The 23,739-nt window shown below is 43.6% G+C and overlaps 1 protein-coding gene across 4 annotated transcripts in view; it reads left to right on the top strand.

Annotated features, from left to right (window-relative positions):
* Positions 1-23,739, top strand: part of ARFGEF3 (ARFGEF family member 3) — a 166,723-nt gene that overhangs the window by 48,536 nt on the left and 94,448 nt on the right. For 2 of the 4 annotated variants that reach the window (XM_057311015.1, XM_057311014.1), the window contains exons 5-6: positions 14,911-14,979; positions 23,351-23,482. In XM_057311015.1, the coding sequence (XP_057166998.1) occupies positions 14,911-14,979; positions 23,351-23,482 (201 nt within the window). The remainder of the gene's footprint in view (positions 1-14,910; positions 14,980-23,350; positions 23,483-23,739) is intronic. The other 2 variants (XM_057311016.1, XM_026504890.4) reach the window with 1 other exon arrangement.

The raw sequence follows: 23,739 nt of genomic DNA, 5'->3' as shown, positions 1-23,739 counted from the left end.
AGGCATTTTCAAATATCGGTACGCCATTCAGGAGCGATAAAGCTGCACCGAGCAGTTTTTATTTATGTCTGTCCAGCCACAGCACCGCACATTTTTATGACAAACTCCAGGTGCTATTTTTTAAGAAGCTGTGCCATGCATTTTACTCACATATTGCTGTCTGGTAGTGTTTATAAACACGAGAAATTGAACCCTGTCACACTCTTAAGAGTATGTAACAGTTGTATGACATTCCTGGAGAGAAAATAATATGGTTTCCTCTCTTAGACGTTTCCCTAAGATTAGACAAACTAACTAACAATGAAACTCAAGATTCCAAAGGGAGTGTTCTCATTTCGAAAGAAGGCCCTAGCCTTTCAACTGGATTGTTACAGAAAAAAAAAATCAATGATGCTTGTTCCTGACAAATTAAACAGGAATGAGGTTAGGTCACTTAGTCTAAGATCTGTTCTGCACGCTTTTACTATCTCACAGCAAGGGGAGAAGAGGCAATTTTGACTTATGGAAATGGCCATGGAATCCAAATAAAAATTTTATAGCTTGAGCAAATCAAGTATCAGGACCTTAGAATCAGAAAGAAGGTTCCTCTAAAGATAGATCACCTTAGTAATGGATTAGTAGACAGCAGGGAGCTACTTAATATTTAGGTTAAACACTTGTCCTCTTTGGTAACATTTTCCCACGGCGGGTGCCATTTCTGCAAAGGCCATGCAGGCTCCCTAGCAGCCGGGTGCGTAACTAATGACTTCTCCGACTAGAGCAATTAGGACTTTTTTCCCCCTTCTTCCTGAGAGATGACCTTTAGAGAGGTTCTTAGCTGATACAGCTGGCTGAGTCTTTAAAACTGAAGGGAATTGTGGCTGGCCTTCTGCTCCATCAGCGTGTGGGACATGTGAGCAGCCTCTCTGAGGAGGGCAGCCGGCTTTGTGGATAAGGAAGGATGTGATACCGGATACTGAGAAAGCATTTGATGAATGTTCTGTTATTGGATATTTTACTTCGTGTGCATCTCTAGGTAGTAGAAATGATATTGGTGGGATACTTTGCAATTTTTAAAGGAGAAATGACAGGGGCTGATAATTTATTTATTATGTATCAGATGCTCTGGTAAGTACTTTACGTTCACACTCAGATCATACGTCTAGTAAAATGGCGGGGCCGGTATTTGAACTGTAATGCAGCTGGAGGCCAAACGTGTGCTCTTAAGTAGCGGGTTAGGTCGCTTGCCTTCTGAGTCTGTTCTAAAAGCCGCGTGGGTGGCAGTCATTACGATCCCTATTCGAAAGATAATTGAATAGAGAAGTTAAGTTACAAGCCAGTAAGGGGCAAAGTTAATAGTGGCCCAGAATCCTGTGTGCTCTTGGCATCTTCCATGACCGTGCATTCTCTCACTAGTTTCAAGACCTAGATTCAAATTTGAAGGAAGAATCAATGCCTCTTTCCCACCAAATTAGCTAATGGCTTGGTGTGTGTGTGTGTGTGTGTGTGTGTGTGTGTGAGAGAGAGAGAGAGAGAGAGAGAGAGAGAGAGAAGAATCGAGATTGAGATCAGGTTGGGGGAAGGGAAAGAGAACGCCATTTAACGTTGAGGTATTTTTATATTTTACAATAAAAGCCAACCAAACACCTACAGAAAATACAAAGAGGAGTGACTGATGGAAAAAGAGCTGATGGCTATAGAGCTGATAGACCAAAGCTTCAGGGTGTCCATTTAGAACTCTGGTCCTACAGTGAGAAGGAGAGAGTGCTTTTAAATTATGTACCAGCAACGCAGTCAGTACTTTGGTCGGGGAGAAAGAAACAGGCCAATGGAAGGACTGTTTCTAAATCCCTCTCAATCATGTCTTAATGGAGGTCTCTCATATTGGCTGTTTATCCAAATGGTTAGTTTTGATGCTCATAACTCTGGGCATTTGGTCTTCCGGAGTGCCTCATGCAAGCAATGATCATTAGTGAAGTTTCAGGATGAACTGGTTAAATTGTCTTGCCTTCTCATAACAAGGAGAAATCCCTTCTTAGTCTAAAGTTACTGAGACACTTTAGAAGATCGGCAGCAATCTCTGGTATTAAGGAGAAATCCACTGTTTGATGAAAAATGTTTAATTTTAATGTACCATTGTTAGAGATTGATCGGACTTGTTTGCAAACATACTATTTCTGTAATTAATGAAGAGAAGCGTCTAAAATGTGTAGATAAGTAAACGGTTCTTAAACCACCCCACTTCCCGCTGCTGAGATTGAATGATGATCATCTTTTCCTACTTTGTACGCACATTGATAAAATTCTTACTAAGTTTTTCTCCCATGTTTCTTTACCCTTTGCTATGACTGCCTTAGAGAGACAATAAACATATATGAAGAAGTATGGGGCAAACATCAAAAACGTAGAAATGTAATTTTCCTTTAAATAGTATGCATTATTTTTGAGATGAAGATATTTTCACGTTATTTTTTTTAGTACCACAATTTCCAAGTGCCATGCCATTTGAATACATTTGAGAACAATTCTGCTAAGTGTTTTACAAATTTTCCTCATAATTTTTTTTAAGCAAGTACAAATGGAGAGGTCTTCACTGTTTACTGTGGATGTTCTAGAGTTTCTAGTAGAGTAGGGAGATCCTCCAATTATTTCAGTCACTTATTCCTCAAATATTTTATTGCTTCTTGTGTGCCAAGCACTATGCAAGCCACAGAAGATCTTTGGTGAAGTAAATGAAACCAAAACCAAACAAAAACAGAGTCTGTTTGGAGGCTAGCAATGGAGATAGAAATCAATGAAATACATAAATACACATAAATTGTGATAAATACAATGAAAGAAAAATCTAAGGACCTGAAAGTGTATTTCTTATAGTGCCTGATGGAGGGCAGATGAAGAGGAGGACAGAGAAGGCTATTCTTAAGAAGTGACATTTATTTTATTTTTTTTAAAGATTTTATTTATTTATTTGACAGAGAGACAGCCAGCGAGAGAGGGAACACAAGCAGGGGGAGTGGGAGAGGACGAAGCAGGCTCTCAGCGGAGTGGGGAGCCCGATGTGGGGCTCGATCTCAGGACCCTGGGATCACACTCACGCCCCGGGCCGAAGGCAGATGCCTAACGACTGAGCCACCCAGGCGCCCCAAGAAGTGACATTTAAAATAAATAACATCTAACGTGGTGTGATGAGCACTGGGTGGTGTATGCAGCTGATGAATTATTGAACACTACATCTGAAACTCAGCATCTGCATGTTGGCTAATAGCATCTAAAGCATAAGAATCAGGCAAGAGGATAAGGCTGGAGAAAGGGAAGAAAAAATTGTTATATTAATTAGAATTCATTTCAGCTGAAACAGGGAAGAAGTTTATTTTCATTTTTCATGGACTTAGGTCAGTATTGGCTAGACCGTGCGATCTGAAATCCTTGTTTCTGGAATTTTGTTTCTCTGCCTTGTGGTCCATGATGGTGCCCCATCCCCAACCAACAGTTCACATTCCAGCCACCGGACGAGAAGGCACTTCTGCTTACATCCCATTGGCCAGATTTCAGCTGTATGGCAACTTTCCATTGTAAGGAAGGCTGGGAAGTGTAGTCTTCATTTGGGCAGCCATGTGCCCAGGGTTCCGTTCTTGAAAACAAGGGGATAATGTTGAACGATAACTGACAGTCTTCCACAATCACTTGTCACATGGGGATCACAGTCTGGCGTATTTTCCCCCAGCAAGAGGCAGCTGGCCCATCATCCCCTCCACTATCTTTCTTCCATTGGGGGAGAGGGGTTGCCTTGCATTCAGAGAGGTAGGAGCTTAGCTAAGGCCCAGGGGGCTACCTGCAGTGGACCCTCTGAGGAAAGTGCACATTATAATCTCTCCATATAGTTAATCCTAAACTACTGGTCCAGGCATGACGGGAAAATTTCACTAGTTAGTGCAAACTAATTACATGTTTTAGGGTTGTTTTTATCCCTTTAGTGCCAATCAGAGCATCTGGCGCATGGCTTACTAATTGCTTGTTAATTTAGTTACTGACTGATGGAGAGGAGAAGGTTCAGTGGACCACCAGGGTAAGCGACAAGCAAAAGGAACTGACCTTGTGATTATAGGTGATAATCTGGGTGAGTTCACAAATGAGAAGGATTAACACAGACTCACACTTCAGAATGGAATTAACCTCACATATCATCAGATCCTTTTTTTAATAGGTAGATTGAAGCTGTAATGGTCCAGTTACTTGGCTCAGCTTACACAGTGGTTGGTAGGGGGGTTACTTTTTCAACCACTTATATTTTTCTGGAAAGGCTTTGTAGCAAGGCTAGGAGTTGATCTGGTCTCCAGATGTGTGACATTGGATAGGTGGAGAAGAAAACTTTTCAGACTTGTGTTTACGTTAACTGCAAGGTCAATGTGAGTCATATGGCTTCTGGAAAAATAATGAAACCTAATGAGAGAAGAGCAATCTCTGGCAGTAAATAGGAACTCACTGAGGAACCTTTGTGTTCCTCACATTGTGGCCAATGTGTCTGTGGGAGTAGGGGATGGCATAGGGTAACTGTCCTATGAAACAATCATTAGATTCTATTGTTTTTTAACTTCTTATTTTTTCTTCTTTTCAAAATATCTGGTAGCAGAGTGGTAAGGGCGCAGCTTCTGGAGCTAGAATGCCTGGTGACCTTGGGAAAGTTACCTAATTTATCTGTGCCTCGATTTTCTGATCTGTAAAATGTGAATAATGATGATGCATACCTCCTAGAGTTAGTGTGTCTTAAATGAGTTAATATGAAAGAAGTGCTTACAACAATGCAGAGCAGGGGATTGGTGTTAGCTTTCATTTTTGTTGCAGTTATTAGAAAAGAATATGTGTAGCATAATAATAAAATTAATACCTCTAAACTCATTCAAATTATGAACCAAAACATTAGAAATACCTTTGCTTTAAGAGTTTCTTGTTCCTATCTCTTTTCTTCCTCCATAGCCCTGCCTTTTATACAACCTATAATGGTAATTTTCTTCAGTAGTAATGGAAGCGTGTGTATTTCATCGTTTATTTCTGATTCTTAAAAAAGGCTTCATCATATGTACTATTGTTGAATTGTAGTTTAAAAGAAAAATTCTGTAAATTCTGATTTATCAGTTGTCCAGCGAGGTATATTTAGGGTCCTAATAGGAGCATTAGCCATGATTCCACAGTCTACAGAAAACACCCCACCATATGCCAATAAATTTGTTACATCCTACTAGGCAGAATTCATATGATTCGGATATTCTAGAAGAGCTTTATAATTATTAAATGTTTAACCTATAGAGAATCCAGTTGGCTTTAGCCATTTAAAAACTATCTTGAGGAACTTGGTCATGTCTATAAGCATTAATTATAAAATTATCAAAAGCCTCATGTGTATATGAGCAGAGACTATCTGAGATGAGATGCCCATTCTTGGAAAAGCCTTGAGAGAAAAAGAGAGAAGGAAGGAGTAAAGATGTTATCTGGGACATACTGATGAAATTTACTTGTTAAAACCTCAGCTGTGAGAGTAGATCAAAGTAGTTTGCTACAGACTAGCCTAGAAAAAGACAATTCCTTGAACTTTTCAATTTGTTTTCTTTTAGACTTATTTTCATTGGTTTGTTTAGTGAATGTATTTTTGTTACCAGCAATATATAAAACTTGGTGGAATTAAAAGCAATACATTCAAAGGCGAGTGTTCATAATCTAAGAGGAGAGAGATAACGATGTATGTTGTCGCAGAAGTGGAGTTGGAAAAATTTAAGAGGAACCACATTGAGCTGGGTAGATCAGCATTTCAAGGAGGGGATACTATTTGAGTTGGAGTTTGAAAGGTGTCTGGAATTCGGACAATTATATTGGGAGGGCGGGCATTCTTGGTAGAGAAAAGCCCCGTGGATGGGAAAGCATGGGCTGTACACTGGGATTACTGAAGGCGGGTGAGCCATGAGGCTGGAGGGGAGACTGGAGGAGATTCTCTAGGGCCTGGTCAGAAGAAGCAGGAAAGGGACTCTTCCAGAGCTGGGTGTTAGACGTTGAAGGTGCGGGGGAAGAAGGAAGGGTTTTGCAGGATGCTCTGGAATCAGCAGGACCGAGTTAGAGGCACTGGTGGACCAGCTTATTGTATGAGCCTAAGCGAGAAGTCCTGGGGATATGCATCAGATTGGTGGCAATAGGAAGGGTCCTGTGCAACTCTGTGCAGACAGGTGCACCCACCTGCACCGAGCTGATCTGCAGGGAGAGAAGCAGGAGCAGCGGTGCCTGGCAGCGGACCAGATGGTAAGTAGGCATGGGAAGGAAAACCCAAGGTGATTACAGGACGAGGAGCCAGAGTTTCTGACTGAATGGTGGATTTTAAGGGGCCAATTTAAGAGAGAGAGAGAGTGAGTTCACATTGTCAGATATGAAAGAATTGGAATATCTTTAAAGGATAATTTAAAGAAATACAAGTAGCTTAGCACTTGAGGCTTTCCAAAATGGAAGAAAGTTAACTGTAAATCCCGTAAGCATGACTGATTTTTGTATATGTTTCTGATCATATCTATTTATATGTTCACAGTTATATTATAGGATTTTATTTCTTTTCACTTTAGATTATAAACATTTCCCACGTGGCTATATTTATTCCTTCTAGTATAATTTTAATGGTTGTATAATTAGGAATTTTAGAGGTGGGGGAAGTGTTAGCTGTTTACCGTATTAGAGACTTACTGCGGTTGACGTGATTTTCATGGAATTGTGTATATTCATTGGTGATGTTGAGAAGTTGAACCTTAGGGATCGAAACTTGGAACAAATGTTGGCTCCAATAATAGATCTGTGAGGCTCTCGTTAGAGGGAAGATTTGCGAGAGCTTGCCAAGGGAGAGAGTTTGGAGGGAAGAATAAGAATGGTTTATTTATTTGTTCAAGGTGAATTAGCCAAGTTCATTATAATTTAATATTTACAAAAAAATTTTTTACAGATATCATTGGTACAGTATTTCCTAGAATTAGGTGTGAAAGGCATATTGATAAATATGAATGACTATCAGACTTACTACTAGTGGCAACAAATCACGGCCAGAAAGGACACGACCATATGCCAGTGAATAATTAGAAATGTTTTCCAAACTGGGTACTCAGGATCACTAGCAAAATACTCTATGGACTAAAAAAAATCTCTCGGAGTAGCCATTTGCCAGAATGTGGGCACACTGAACCAGAAAGTGATTTCTCAAATTATCTGTCACCTCAGCCTACGATAAGTCAGTTTAAGTCCTAAGGGGTAGAGGCTTCATGTGATACAATAATTTCATTTATTTTCTTTGAATCAAAGTAAAGATTGGGGTTATAGCTCAACTACCTCTTGTTACCTTCAGCCTGGGATCTCTGAAGCATAGTGAAGGATCAACGGGTCATCCCAGATGCCCTCTGAAAGTCCTGGATTCTAGCTCCGAGGCTTTTGGAAACAGAGTAATGCTGTAGGGGTTCTCCGCTATATTCACAGGGCGTGTGGGGGGGTGTAAGTGATCTAAAATGGTGGTTCTCAACTGGGGACAAGTTTGTTCCCCAGAGAACATTTGGCGATGTCTGGAGACATTTTCGGTTGTCACAATTGGAACTGCCACTGTCTCCTGGGGAGGAGAGGCCAGGGATGCTACGTCCTACAATGCTAAACATCTTATGAAGCACAGGACTGCGCCCCACAAAATTATTTGACCCAAAATGTCCATAGTATTGGGGTTGAGAAACTTGGATCAAAATAAGAAAAAAAAGTGCTTATTTTGGGCCACCACATTTTAAATTTAGATAAGAAAATGTGCCCTGACGTTCTGTATGTAGTTTGTGACTACCCCCATCCCACTCTGAAGATAACAAGTTCTGCCGTTCTGCCGTCTCCAGAAGACGGAGTCTGCTTTGTTGCTCGTGTGTGGACACTGAGGGAGTCCGTTTCTAGTTCATGGCCAAGGTATACTGTCAGCAGTCCACACCCTGTAAGGCTGCATGGGCAGAGGTGGGGCATGCCCTGAACTGAATGGAAAGACATTTGGTGGCTCAGAATTCCCATGCTCAATGCTAAAGTTCCCATCCTTGTTTTTGCCGTATTTGACAGAGCTAAAAAAAAAAAAAAAAAAAAAAACACCACCAACGGGAATGTTTCTAAAGAGAAGGAATTATGCAATCACTTTTAGTTTTATGAAGCTTCATGCCAAGATAGAGGAAAGTCCAGAAGGAAATGTGCATTAAGGAACAAAGTTAGATTTTCAGCCAGAACCAGAGCTGGGGTTTGAAATGCACTTGGCATTAGGAGTCTGAAGACAGTCTGCTCCTCTCCATGCACCAGGAAAGGCAAGGCCTTCTGTGGGCTGTACTCAAGGTTTTAGTTACTCTTTTGAGCTCTAGTGGATTGTGTTTGGTTTGATTTATAAATAACATCTGGTATTTGGCAAAACGAAACTACAGTCACCTCAAGATGCACTCATATGTAAATTAAGATGATTTTAAGAGTTGAAGAAAGAGGAACAGAAGAACTCCTTATTCATTCAATATGCCCCTGTGTCCTCAGTGTGCCTTGACTCCCCCGAACCAGCTCACTTTTTGAGGGAACCTGTGTCATCTTCCCTAGGATTAATTTATTGTGTGTGTTACAGCGTGTTACTTTAAAGATCCATGAAAAGACGAAAGCAGCATTACAGCTAGTATGTTATGAGTTAGACCCTGAGAGCCTTTCCCAGTGTGTTTTCCCAGGTTCAGTACTATATGCCCAACACCAGCACTAGATCGGAATCCTAGTAACCACCCATAAATATTTGTTGAATACTTGAATGGGAGCCTGAGTAACAACGCAGCACACAGACGTAAAGCAGGCATGCGGTCGCTCTCCATTAAGGTCACGAATCACTTCTTCACTCCAGTATTTGCAGAAATGGTCCTGGGGAGGACTCATTCTGAATCCTAAACCTTAGGCAAGTTACTATTTACTGTGTTGAGTGTAAAAGGTAGGTTCTTGGTGGAGCATAGTGGGAGATCTCAGGGAGGATGTTCCAGGTGCCCTCTGGTTAGTAGAGATGATTTTCTCCCTGTCCAGAGTGAGGTCCTGCCAGGTGGCTGGACATCCTCAAAGGAGGCTTACAAAATTCTGGTCACCCTAACCAAGTCATCAGAAGCTCTAAGATTCTTATCTTACGTGGTTGCAAAATCTGCCATTAGCCAATCATATCAACCTGACCCTGGCATTCAGATGCCCAGGGTAGTTTTCTTCTGTATGGCTGGGCTTCCTGACACGTTGTCTACACATTTTACAACAACCAGGCACGAAGGTGCACAGTCTCACCGAGACTCTCTGAGAGTCATCACTCGTGTGGACAGTGCATAGGAGGGGGTGAGCGTGGGCCAGGACCCCACACCTGCCGGGGCCTGGCAAGGTGAGCATCCAAAAGTCAGACTTCACTCCTAAGAATCTTATAAATCTAATGAGGCCTAGAGAGGGCACACGGGTTTAAGTGATATGTCTAAGCTGCTCCAAAGAAATGCTAGAGAATAGGCTGTTTGCACTTCCTGCCCATTCTGATGGTCACATCTGTAAGAGTAATATATTATGCATTTTAAACAAAGCATATCACTGTTCTCTGAAATGTATTACTGTATGAATACCTAAATATAAAGCTTTGTTAAAAATACGGGAACGGGGGCAATAGGAGAGCTATCACTGCCATCCACTAGAGTGCTGTTCTCTCCCTGCTGGTGGGGAGAAGAGCGGTGGGATGATACGAGGTTTCGCATATGGGTGACTGTTGCCTAGTGTGGGAAATACCTGCATCCCTTCACCAAGTGCACCCCAGTCAATTCATTGTCACTGGAATGACTAGGATCCGTCTTTACTTCCTCTACATCTCAAGTGTCTGCTTTTTTCACTTTGATTTACAGCTTGCCTCAGCACCTCTATTTTTAGTTGTGACTTATTGGCCTGACCAGCCTAAGACAGTACATGTAAAACACCTAACATTGGGCCGTTGAACTGACGTGCGGCAAGGTTCCAGCCCACGTCTCTAGCACCATCTCTAGCCTCTCCCTGCGCGTGGCCGTGCCTTTACTCATGACATTTCCTTTGCTTAGTGTGCCTTTCCCTGCCTGTTCTCTCCTGCATCAGTGCTTTGCCCGTAAGTCTTCTCATCTGCTAAGTCTCTGTCCTCCAAGTTACGATGTCTGCTAGGCTTCAAAATCGTCCTGGCCCTCATGACTGCAACGGCGTTGACCACCGCCGGCCCTGAGGTGCAGTGTGCCCGCGTTAGTTCTCCAGATGAGCTTTCTCGATGTCAAGGATGGTGCTTGCTTTGTATATCTGTGACTCCACCGCGGTTAGACTCTGAGTGAATAATGACTTGAACTGACGTGACGCTTGAAAGGGAGACCGTCAAGGAAGGAGAAAGTAGAGCCGCATCAGAATGACATGGACTTTGGGCAGTAGGAATCCGGGGCGGTGGTGAGTAGTAGGATGCAGATCCCAACCGATTTATGCTTTTGAACGTGGATAATCTGATGGATTTTTTTTTTTGAACTTAAAATGTACCTAATCATTTATGTTAGAATGGCCACGATGAGTTACATCAAGTGGAGACTAGTTTAACCTCTGTGAGAAGACAGCCCTGGATATGCACCGATGTACGCTATTGTTTTAAACCGTCATTTAGTGTATTCATTCCTCTGAATACCCTCATGGGGGGGGTGGGACTTCTACAGATAAGGGGATAGAGGACGTCATCACACAGCAGTTGGGCGCTGAATCACATGCCACGGTCGTGTGACTAAGACAGTAGTGTTTTAGCTCTGACATCACAGCACCTGCTCTGTCATGATACGGTCACACGGCCGGGTCTGCCTGATGGAGAAACCCCAAGCACGGCCATGAGAAGCCCTTGGCAGAGGAAGCCCTCATCCCGGGTATTCGTGGTCAGAAGAGCACACCTGTGATCTCACGCTCCTCATCATTATCTGTCCACATCTGTCCCCCTCTGTTCCTGATGTGACCACGTTTTCCAGACTCTTATCATTTGTGCCCAATTCTTAGAGCAAATCAGCTTCACTTTCTCCTTCCTGAAACAATCTTTTTTTATCCAAGTTTTTCCGTACATATTTTATTTTTAAAGGATTTTATTTATTTGAGAGAGCCTCCACAAGTTGGGGGCAGGCAGAGGGAGGGGGAGAAACGGACTCCCCACTGAGGGCAGAGCCCAAGGCAGGATTCAGTCCCAGGACCCTGAGATCATGACCTGAGCTGAAGTTAGACGCTTAACCGACTGAGCCACCCAGACGTCCCAAAGTTTCTATACATATTTTAAATTGAGGGGCTGCTTCTTTTTCACAGTAGCTATTTGATTATTGTTTTTTAATGGTTGGGATTTTTCTTAGTCTTTGCAATGGTTCTTCCCATTTCATGGAAGACTTTGTGCATCATCTTGTCGCTCATTTCCAGAGGCCGTGCCAGCAAGCTGGATTGCCAGACGCTGCCGGTCACTCAAGTTCCTGCTGTTCAGTGATGATGTAGTCAGTAGGCTTTAATGACCCTGTGAAGGGTGTATTTTTAATGGAATCGCCCTCAGGGTTTAGTTGCTCCTGTTTTCCTGGAGGCCCGTGTGCTCAGAATGTGAACCCGAACTTTCCGCCCTCTCCCGATGCAACGGAGGTCAGATGCTTCAAATTCATTTGCTGTCCCCTAAATTGCCTACACACAATCTTTGTTTTAACCCAGTGAATTAATGCTTGCTAGGCATTGGGCACATCAACCATTTCTACACTGCTTGTTTCTGATAAGTCACTTCTGTCTACCGAATCATCCTTGCTGGACACTGTGCTCTTTATATAGACTGTGTGAGTCATAGGGGCCCATGAGCACTGTCCTCCCTGTATTTACTTATTTATTTATTTTTATTTTATTATTTTTTAAATAATAATTTCTTTATTATGTTAGTCACCATACAGAACATAGTTTTTGATGTAATGTTCCATGATTCATTATTTGCATATAACACCCAGTGCACCGTGCAATATGTGCCCTTCTTAATACCCATCACTGGCCTATCCCAGTCCTCCATCCCCCCCCCCCCCGAAGCCCTCAGTTTGTTTCCCAGAGTCCACAGTCTCTCATGGTTCATTCCCCCTTCTGTTTACCCCCCCTTAATTCTTCCCTTCCTTCTCCTACCAATCTCCCTGTCCTCCCTGTGTTTAAAACCTGCTATGCTCCCAACACAAGAAACTTGACCTGAGCTTAAGAAGCTAGCTTCCCTTTGATTATTTTTGGTTGTTCTTAGTTTCTGCAAATAGCTCCATGAGTCTTTGGATATTGGTGGCCAGACATTAGGTGTGGAGAGCCTGTTTTCAAAGATCATTTGAACTCTATCAGCATTGGCTGGGTGCAGGGATCCTCAGCTGGGACTGTTGCTGGGAGACCTAATTCTACATTTACTGGCTTCCCTGTGACAGAGGGTGTCGACCCTCCTCTGTTCCCCAGAAAACCTTGATTGCCAGCCACCAACTCAATGCCCTTGATGAAGATGTCCGCATTTGGTACTGCTCCTACTTCCTCCAGCCCCTTCTGCCAGGAAGGCTCTCTTGTTCACAGAAAACTGGTTTGGTTTTTGAAAACTTCTTTCCAGATCCACTCTTGTGCGCCTTGTATGAATGTACAGCCTTGTATGAAGGCTTTCTGCCTTCCATTACCAGTCTTATAAGTAACGTTAATAATTAACTAGTTTAGACAAACATTTGCCATTATTTTCATATTGTGAAGTATTGCCAGTTGCCAGACTTTATTATAAATACTTAAAAAACCAAGAGCCCAGATGGGGTTTGTAGACCACCATCTCCGTAGACCACCATCTCCACCAATCTCTTGTAACCTCCCAGCTGCCTGCCAGGAATCATGGTGGGGGGGAAATTCAAGAAAGGGAAGCTGTCTAAAGTAGCAAAAACTCAAAGTAAGAAAGCACCATGTGAGAAAGCCTTGAGGGTCTTTCAGATGCCCAGTGGATGTAATAGTCTAATAGGAAGATTATAAGTAAGTAAATAAGTCTGTTGTTTATGAGACTGGCGCGTGCTCTGAAATCGTGAAACAAAGGGATGTGACAAGCCAGGTAGAGAGGGTGGTTGTCAGAGAAGACCACATGCCTCTCTGAGAGGGTTACCTTTAAGTTGAGACCTAAAAGAAGCCAATCAAATGAGCCACGTGAGGAACAAATGCAGGAGGGTTTCAGGCAAAGGTACCACCAAGTACAGAGGCATTGGAAGACATGGCCTCCCCCCAAGTCCAGTTAGGTCCTGGTGACACTGCTGTCTCTCCTCAGCTTTCATCACTTCTTGTTGACAAAGCCCCAACCCCCAAAGATAGTCATTAAACAAAAGAAAGCCTTTTCCCATAAGGACTTAGGGCAGCTGTTCCCACAATCTCTGTCAGCCTGCTTGGCGTGACCGATTTTTATCTGGAGTTGACTCTTGGGTGTCAGGCACCTTTAAAGATCAAAAGACTGAGGAACAGACCCGCAATGAACTTATCTCAGCTTGTGACTAAAATTGGCAAAAATCCCCTTTTCCTTCTTTAATCACATACATATTTGCTCTCTCCAAAGGAGCAGCTGTTCCTAGGGTGGCCTGGCCGGTAACAGAGGCTGAGGGATTAGGAGAGATTCCTCGTCCCATCTGGCAATTAGACTTTTGCTGTGCTTGTGCGTATCTTGAATTAGGTAAATTTGCTAGGCTTCAGCATTTTCATGAGTTGGGCAGAACCAGATGAGAAACCTCCTCAGGCAGCCCCCACTGACAGGCCAAGCTGCCGGCGGGACTCGGGTGTTGGGTTTGAGATCAAGGAGCAGACACCAGCACTGTTACATCTCAGACTAACAGGGAGAAGAGTCGCGGTGTCAGAAGTCAAAGCTCCGGGACAGGGAGAGTCTCGCCTCTTATCTACAAAATTAGAAACAATTTTAAAAATGCCTCTACAAGTACAAAGTGAAATTTTTCGTGGCCATTAAAGATCTTGCAAATGTCACCAACTCATTGTCTGTCTTGGAGTATAAGGGTCACCTGAGACGAATAAATAAGTAAACGCTGGGCAGCATCTTGGGGGAAGTAATAGGAGGGAAGAGGTAGGTGCCTATTCAAGAATTTCTAATCCCTTGGGGATTTGGGTAGGGGACAGGAACAGAAAGAACCAATGACGCCTGGGTCTAGGAAGAGGACCGGACAGGTGGCACGGTGGTTCAAGGCATGGAGTCAGATATCTTGGGCTCAAATCTCAGCTGTACAGCTTGTTAGTTGTGTGGCCTCAGGTGGCTTCTTTAATCTTTCTGAGCACCAGTTTCCTTATCAGGGAAATAAGGACAATAATCATTACATTTATTACAAGTATCAACCCAAATAATTCACAAAGCGTGTGTAGCACTGAGCCTGTTATCATCGGACGGACCTCCTAGAGCTGCTGAAGAATGCTCCTTCTGGCCAGTTTTGCAGTGGCCCTTCCCTGGGGAGGGGGGTAGCTCTCTGTACTCATTACAGTATTAGTCTCTGTTTTATTGGACAAAGTGTGGCCACTCATTAGAGAGCAGTGAATAGCATGGGAAGAAACGTTAGATAAAGCAAAGAGCAGGGGTGCCTGGGTGGCTCAGTTGGTTAGGCGTCTACCTTCCGCTGGGGTCACGATCCCAGACTCCGCATCGGGCTCCCTGCTCTGCGAGGAGCCTGCTTCCTCCTCTCCCTCTGCCTGCCACTCCTCCTGCTTGTGCTCACTCTCTTTGTCAGATAAATAAATAAAATCTTTAAAAAAATAGAGCAAAGAGCGAAGGAGTCATAAAGACAGAGCTGCACAAATGATATGCGAAACCATATTTCTGTTTATTTCTAAATTTTTAATCCCTTCTCTCTCCCTTCCTCCATCATCTCCTGGTGGCTACAGGTTTTACTCTGCATAACCTATACCCCGACATTTGACCTGAACGGGAGTGCAGTGCTGAAGATCGCAGAGGTGAGTGCCCACTCCTCCCCAGCGCGCATGTGCTCTGCCCCTTTGCTGCCTGCTCACAGCTGCCTCCCCCCGCCCCGGGCTGGGGGGAGTCCCGGGTGGAGCTGAGGCCCAGCGGTGGGGTGAGTCCTTCTCTGATCATTAGCCTGGGGAGTGTCCATTAAGGATTTGATCTGTAGGAAGCAGGCTGTGGGCTCCATCATCCCCGGTCATAATGCTCTGCATGCTTTGGTTTCCTTCATTTAAGGTTTTAAAATGGAAATAACAGTACTGGTTCTCCCAAAGCTACTACACCTAGGTACTCTGCCTCGTTTTGCTTTCTGAGTCTGTTTTTCTTAAGAATAATTGAAAAGCATTTGATTTTAAAAAGTGGTTTTTAAGAAACCAGGTATGTGAGTGAGAGAGATGTTTACTGATGAAAGTCCCGGCCCGTCTCCCAAAGCCCGACGAGCACATTTTGCAGCTATCGCTGGAAAGCCTTTTCTTTCCCATCTGTGTTGCAGGCTAGGAAACTGTGCACCTTCCAGCACTCCCAAGAGTATGTCCAACAGAATTCTTGGCTTCTCCAGTGCCTGGCAGATGCCTCTGGCTTTTGGAAGCGTCAGCATTCCAAAGCTATACTTTAATACGCTTAGAATCATTTTCCTTCCATTTCTTGAAAAGAGTATCTTCAGGATTCATGTGTTGTGACAGGAGTACATGTGCAGACCTCAGAGAGGCAATGATATTCTGAATTCTGAAATTAGGAAGAAAAAGAAAGCTTACCTGTCAGAGCTCATGGCTATGTTTTTTTACAGTAATGATCACCATTTCTTGAGTATACCAGGCAGATACTTAGCATCTTGGACGTGTTTTCTTTTCTTCATTTTCTCATTGTTGAGATATAATAGACAAACAAAAATTCTATATATTTTAAGTCTACAACTCGATGTTTTGATATACATACACATTGTGAAGTAACTGCCACAATGAAACGGATTAAAATATCCATCAACTCACATAGTTCGCCTTATCATGAGTAGTATTTCTGTTGGCCTCTGCACGTGCCTTTTATGGAATTGTGTGGCATTAAAGAGTGAAGATTAAGAGAAAATTATTTTTGAGCACATTGAACATTTTTATATGTCTATCAAAAGAACAAGAAGCAATTAGCTGACCTCTATCTACAATATAAATTCCCAAAGGTGTATTTATATAGGTAGAAAGACCAATTTTCTTTAACCTATTTATGTTTTACTCCATATACGTAAAGAAATAGAATGTCTATCAGTAATTTTTTTTCAATCGATTTTTAAGGGACACCTGTGAGTGTTCTTATTATTTGCAGGTTCCCTTTTTTGTTGCGTGTGTGATGAGAACACTCAACACGAAATCTACCTGAACACGTTTCTAAGTGTCCAATGCGGTATGGTTACCGACAGGCGCGATGTTGTTCTGCAGATGTCTAGAACTTACTCATTTTGTGTAACTGAAACTTTAGACCCGCTGAAGAGTAACTCCCTAATCCTCCCTCCCCTCAGCCCCCCGCAATTACCAGCCTACTCTCTGGATGAATTGGACTATCTTAGGTACCCCATGTCAGTTTGCTTTTAAAGTGACAAACGTAGTTTCTGATTAGAGCAAGAAAAGATACTGGCATCTCAGTGGCCTGTTAGCCCTTTGCCATGTGAAGGGCGGGAAGGGAAATGCTGTTCCTGCCTAGTGTCCACCCCCCCCTCGCTGATGGAGCTTGGGGAGGGGGCACAGGTTGTCGCAGGACCTTCAAGTGGGGAGGAGGGCTACCAGGGGTTCCCAAGCTGCTTCCAGAGGAGGAGGAGGACAGGAACCAGTTTTTGAATCAGAATCTGAAAGATTCAAGATGTCACGCCTGACCAGTGGACACACACCGCCATGAACTACCCAAGTTAAGGCTGTTTACAGAGGGTATCTAGAAACCAGAGTAGAGACTCAACAGGCCTTTCCAGATAGAATAAAATATCAAAACACAGCAGTCTCTGCCAAAACCTATAAAGGAAAAACAAAGCTTTTTTTGTTTTTTTGGAAAAAAAAAAAAAAAACTCAGTCCCGAAGCCATACAGAGATAAAGGCATTCCAGCTTCGCCTCGGGAGAAGCCGGGCTCTGGAGGAGCACTGTTTGGATGTAACTCCCCACTCTGCCACCTCCCACCCACCTGCGGTGCTGCCTTGGCTGCCTCCCTGCCTGTTAGCAGTGTGGCTGTGCCACTCTCCAAGGGAGAGAGAAGCCACGTCGGACGCTGTTGGTGCAGCTCCGGCCTCGCAGTAAGTTCACGCTGCTGCCGTGGGGACTGCAGGTTGATGATGTGTCCACGTTCGACTGGACAAGGCTGATCTGGCCGGAACCCTGAAAGGATGTGGCATCGATCGGGCCGGCTCCCTGTGACAACAGTAACTAGTCCACTGGCTCTCCGTGTCCCGCTCTGGTCTCTGCGATCCCGTAGTTGGGGACGAGTCCCTAGCACGACAGCAGCGTGAAGTTGGTGAAGCCGGGGTCCGACCATCACGGAAATGTGTGTTGCTCCCCGTGCTGGCGTGGACGTTCGAGTTCATGGTACAGGCTTGAGACTGCATTCCCTCGAGCTGGGAAGGACTTGGTGAAGAGCCTGAAAATAAACCTGCCATCCTCTATCGGCGGTGGGGGTCTTCCGTTAGTGTGCAGGCCCCCAGAGGATGTTCTCGGCTCTGCGTCCCCTGCAGACCCACAGGCAGGCCCTTCCACCACCCTGTTCACAGCGGGACATGGTTAGGCTGCCAGGTGTCCCATGCCTGCCTCGATCCGCCACTCTGCTCTGATCACTGGACAGAGCGGGGCTATGGAGACAGCTTTGTCACAGCCGTGAGAGTCACTGTTTCAAAGTGCTTTTGACAAATGGCAGCGTGCAGAATTGCTCCTCTGTGCTAGTATAGACCTGGCATGGATCTCAGCTTCAAGGGAGTCAGAATCCCGCTCTTGTGTCTGGCCGGTCCACGGGAAGGGCATTTCTGCAGGAAGCCAGTCTGCTGAGAGAGGCAGAGGGATCCCCCAGCGTGACGAGCCCACAGAAGCCGGGGCCAGAGCTTCAGTCTCTCGAGCTGCCCTGATCACAGAGCCAACAGCAGACACACCCTGGAGAGTATTCCTCCTGCTGTGAAGAACAGTGGACATTCATCCATCAGGCCTGGCTACCACCCGGCATATTTCTACTAGACAGCTGGGTTAGTTCTGGGTCCTCTGTGGCCACTCTCTCGCAGAGCTGGTAATTCTGGGGAGGCACGAAAACATATCATGTCGCTGGTTATGGCGAGAGACGAGTCCATAAGCTCAAAGGCAGTGTTCTATAGCTGTCCCTAATGTTCATTTAGCACTTAGGCTGGGCCAGCTGCGGTTTAAAAGCTTTACCTATAGCAAACATACAATCCACACAGCAGTACTGTGAAGCAGGAAATATTATTATCCATCTTTGACAGCTAGAGAGAGGTCAGACAGCTGGGCAGTGGCGGAACTGGGGTGTGAGACCAGCGGGTCTGACTGCGGTTCTGCTCTTCACCCCGTGTAGCACGCGTGGCCACCAGCTTGGTTGTGGAAGGCCCACCCCTTGGGGGCCCTTATGATGTCCTCTGTAAATGGTGGAACCCTCAAGGAGGCTACCCGCCCCCCCTTGATCCCAAACTGTGCTCAGGCATGAATACCGTGCAGACACAGTGTTGGAGTTAATCTAACCTTGCCTTTTCTCTTGAAAATATGTCTTTTGATTAAGTGAATAGTATGCATCAATTGACTAACAGTGAAAGATCGGAACAAGGGACAGGCTTACAAAAGGTTGCTTAGGTTCCTATATAAGGTTGGCTGTTTGCAGTAGTTGCTTGACTGAATTTTGACTTTTCCTCTTTACACTCCTGAAACTCCCCGTTCTGCATGGGAGACTTACAGCCCCAAGCTCTGGAGGCCGTCCTTCTACATTGGTGGTTCTCATCAAAGGGCTGCACATTAGAACCACCTGGGAAGTGTTAGTAAAACTCAGATGCGTAAAGTTGCCCCAGAAATTCTCATTTGTTCGGTCCTGGGGAGACCTGCACATACACATTCTGTAAAAGGTCCCCGGTGGTTCTTCTGTGGAAGTCAGGTTGAGAACAGCTGCTCTGACGGCGACTCTTCTCTCCCACCAGCCTTTCCTGTAAAACCTGATTGTGGTCCACCGCCCAGATGGATCAGCAGCCCTGGGAGCTTGCTAGGACCGCAGGACCTCAGGGCCCACCCCAGACTCATGAGTAAAAATCTGCTTTCTAGTTAGAGCCCCCTTGTGATCCAGGCGCCTACTCAAGTCTGGGAAGCAGTGCCACGTGTGAATATCAGTATAATCTCATTTTAAATGATCTAAAACCCAGGTGAGCGGTTTCTCCCCCCACCACATATGGACTCCTACCAGCAGCAGCATCCCCTCGAAGGTGACCCCTCGATAAGTACAAGCTTTTGATTCTCCTGTCCCTCTCGTCCTTCATCTCCTGCCAGATCACCTCCACACTTTTCCCTTCCCATTTGTCAGTGCTTGATATATATCAAGTGTATTTCTTACGCTTTAACGGTCTAATCTGCTACAGAGCTGCCCCACTGTTCCTTCTGAAGGCATGTGTTTTCACCATAAGGCCCCTTTAAAAAGGGGGGAATGCTCCCGCCCAGCTCTGTCATTATGTAACCTGGCACAGGTTGAGCAGATCTGTTTATATGAAAAGCATTGCAACAATTTATAACCATAAGCATATGGATCCGTAGTTACAAATACTAGATTATGAGATGAATCATATATAGATAATTTAAGAAAGAAAGATAGTAGAACCATCGGAAATCATTGTTTATATTAGCTCCACAAGAGAGGAATAAACGTTTTTCTTACTGGCCTATATAGTTCCTCAAATTTGCAAAATAGCTCAGAGCCTTTCAGTTCTCACCAGAGAAGTCACTTAAAAAATGATTTTGCATCAACAAAAAGAATTAACGATGTAAGAAAGTTATACTGCCACAAAAAATAATAGCATTCCATAGACTTAACACAGTGCTTCTGCAGGTTCTCAGGTGCTTCTCACCTGCTCATTAGCCTTTGAAAGTCTGCATCTCAGTTTTGAAAGCAGGACATCTCAACCTAAAACCACCGCTTAGCTCCTGGAAGCTATCTTAGTTGTATCTGAACTTTTCATAAAAATAAGTCTTTAACTTAATGGGAAAAAATGTTCTATTGTCCCTTCTGCTATAGCTTGGGAAACAATTTTTAAAAAACACCTTAAAATCAACCATTTGAAATTCCTGTGGAAATGTTGAGAAAGAATCCAGACGTTCTCTTCTTTTTTACTCTGATGCACAGTGACTTTTACTCAAGAACAGTGTTTACCCTGAAACCTGTTGATCAGGAAATGGGGATGTGTACTTAACTATGAAAAATGAGGCCATTTCCCCAAGGCACTGTTGAAATTATAAAGGGATCATTAAGCACTCAAAATGTAAATAAAGCCTTCATTTGTACATCTAACTTTACCTTGTTTAATTAAACTGTAATAATGAAAGTTTTTCAGATCACAGTTTTTCATGATACAGGAGGAATAAGACATATCATCAAATTTAGAAATGGGTAATTCTGAAATATGCAATGTGTTTTCTGTTCAATTTCATGAACGATCCGAAATATAAACTCCCGATGGATACATAATCCTTTTCATCATTGGTTGAAAGCTAGAGCAAGATTCCTCTTAGTATGATGCCCGGATTAGCAGATCGGCTGTTCAGTTTTCCAAGGGTAGTTGCCTAAATATTGGAAAAGGCTGTGGAAGTAAAAATTGCCAAAGCTTTTGGGTAAGGGAAGAAGAGAAGCCATAGCCAGAAGCTCTGTGGAGTGAATTTGAAAATGGTTAATGTTGTTCCATTGGAAAGATTCAGGGTATATTCTCATGCCTGCTCAAGGTTCCTCTGTGGGATTTTTCAAAGTCAGAAAGCCTTGTTTATAAATGTGTATTTGCTGGTTTGATCTTATTGACTCATGGGAAACATCCAGTCTTTGATCCTGTCAAGTTCAAGCAAAGTCTGTCTAAAGACCATTCTTTTTTTTTTTTTTCTTTAAGGTTCTTAGTTTCGGGGTCCTCCCTCTTTCACTCCATCTATCCATCCATCCCTCAATTGCAAAACACTGGTTAATAAGAATAACCAGTTAATAATGGTAGCTACTAGCCACTGAACCCCTCGGGTGTGTCAATTAGTTGTGGTTTTTTTGTACATCCTCCTCTCATCTTTACCCCAACCAAGACAGATAAAGAATCCCAAGAAAAGTGAAGGTAATTTGCTTCTCCAGTTTCTACAGCGAGACATTCAAATTGAGACTTTTTATATTTCAAATATGGGCTGTTAACCACTATGATATGTTGCTTCCTCGCTACAGTCAGTCTTAGAAAATGTTAGTAGGATCTTGCCGTAATCATACTGGCAACCCGCTGAAATTCTTAAGAGTCTTAGCCACCTTGGATGTTTACCACGGCGCTTAGTTAAAAAATGGCTGTATGATGTTTTCACACGTGAAGCGGAAGTATTGATGAATTTTACTTTTTTGGTGACTGTAGATTCAAGTGACTGTCGGGTATGTGCCACTTTCTGGGGTATCTTTATGTATCGATACTCAGTTTATCTTTTCCGAGCATTATGCTAGCATCGGGTGACCTGGTGTTTATATGTTTATAGTTTGTTTAGTGTCACTTGTTCCCCTGGGAGTTTAAAACCATTAAGGCTGAAGACCTGCTGCCAAAGATTCCGATCTAATGATTCTAGTTGTCAGTAAAGTATTTTTTTTTAAATTTGGCTGACTTCTAACTCCTGAATGTTCAATGATACTTTTTTTTTTTTTAGTTTAATGTAGTAGCATTATTCCTGAGACATACAGCAAATACAATATTCTACAGTTAAGGAGCAGATTAGTCTGCAGATAAAATCCAGAAGAAAAGTACATACGCGACCCGGTCAGTTTTTCTTGGAAGCATCTTGTTTGCTATGTTCTCTCTGAAACTGGGAGGAGTAACCCCACCTCCTGGCAAGAAAACTGGTCAAGGGAGCCCGGACTGTTGTCTCAAATTGGCTGAGGCCACTGAAGTAAGGAAATCCTGTTCTAAGAAGCATCTCCACTTTACCTTCTGGAAACCCTTTCTTCCTTCTGGGCCTGTCTCTTTACTGACTCTGATTTGACTTCTTTGAAGTGTCTGTTCTTTGGTTATTTGCTGCCGGATGGGCTTTGAGCAAACGAGTCCTTTTGCAAAGCCTTTCCACACTTCCTTGTAACGTCTGACATACACAGCTCCGGAAGAACTTACTTGGAGTTAGAAGACCACAGAACAGTGCAGAGATCTGCTCTACCTCATTTTAGGCTAGTTCATAGGGCAGAGGCTTGAGTTCAGTAGACCTTCTGTAGACCAAGGTGCAGGAATTAAAGGGTTGAGGTGTCTTAAGCCATTTTAATATGCCAGCTTAAGGAAGAGGGAAGTCACAATCAGAGGTGTCCATGTATGCTTCAAAATTTCCAAAAGGAAAACCAGCAAATTTCCCCACCCAGCATAGTGGTCTGACTTACACACATATTTCTTAGGAAGAATAAAATAATTTCAGTTCACTCTGTGTGTCTGTGTGTCACACACACACACACACATCAGCAGGAAGCATTTGCTGAGGTGCCTTCTGTCACATACTCACCTGTTACAGCTGTTCGCGTGGAAACAGCCTGGCCACTGAGTTGTCATCATGATTCAATGTAGAGTTTAGACTTGTAGCAATAGGCAAAATTGTCTGTGGTTCTAATGTGATCAACAAGCTTTCATAATCTTTCCTATATAAAAAGACATCTCTTCTGCTGTCTTGTAGCTTAGTCTTTGATCTTTCTATTTTTTATCACCATAAATTATTTTTCATCTGCATAAGAATTTCCCCATTGAAAACATACTACTAGCTCCTCTGTTTGTGGAACTTGTCAGTATCATGTGCTGGCTTAACAAAGCTGTGCCAGGAACCCCGCTCAGGTAGGAAAGAGAAGGCAAGCGTACAGTTCAAGACAAAGTGAAGGTCCTATGTATTTTGCAAAGCTAAACAGATTTCTTTTGTGGCGACTACTTTAAAATTTGTTATCACTTTGGCCAATGTTAAATATCTACTACATTCTATCATGTTGCTCCGTATTAAATAATAATGATTCGGCTCTGGGTTTAACCTCGTACTGTTATTTATCAGTCTTCTTACTTGGTGATACTGCTTACTTTTGTTGCCTATGTATGGCTTGTAGACTTGTGTTTTCTTGTTCTTTTTCCTTCTGCTTTTGGCGTTTGTTTTGCTTTATTAACTCTGTGGTTTTGCCCTCAGTTGTGTTTCGCATGCCATAAAGCTGGACGTCCACAAATGCATGAAATGGTTAAAAGGTCCATTACGAAACTCCTCACTGCCCTGTGTCTTCGTGCGTTCCCTGGCCACCAGGGGCCTGTGGCTTTTCACAAGGTATTTGACGTGGCCCTTTGAGCCTCTGGCAGACATCCAGGACTGGGGCTTTCCAGTGTCAACTCTGCAGTACGAAAGCAAAGGGCACGGGGAGGTAGGAGTGCCATTGGAAATACTACAAGAGGAAATTGATGGGCCTTTTCGCAGAAACTCAGCCTGCCTTTGGACTTAGCATTCTCTTAACTTCCCCGATTCGGTGCGCTCATTTTAGCACAATTCTAAGGTAGTGGCAGAAAAACATTTGCAAAGTGAAAAAG

Source organism: Ursus arctos, unplaced genomic scaffold, assembly GCF_023065955.2.
Source record: "Ursus arctos isolate Adak ecotype North America unplaced genomic scaffold, UrsArc2.0 scaffold_13, whole genome shotgun sequence".
Classification (NCBI taxonomy): Eukaryota; Metazoa; Chordata; class Mammalia; order Carnivora; family Ursidae; genus Ursus; species Ursus arctos.
The sequence above is the reverse complement of the archived record's forward strand: the minus strand, read 5'-3'. Positions and strand labels throughout refer to the sequence as shown.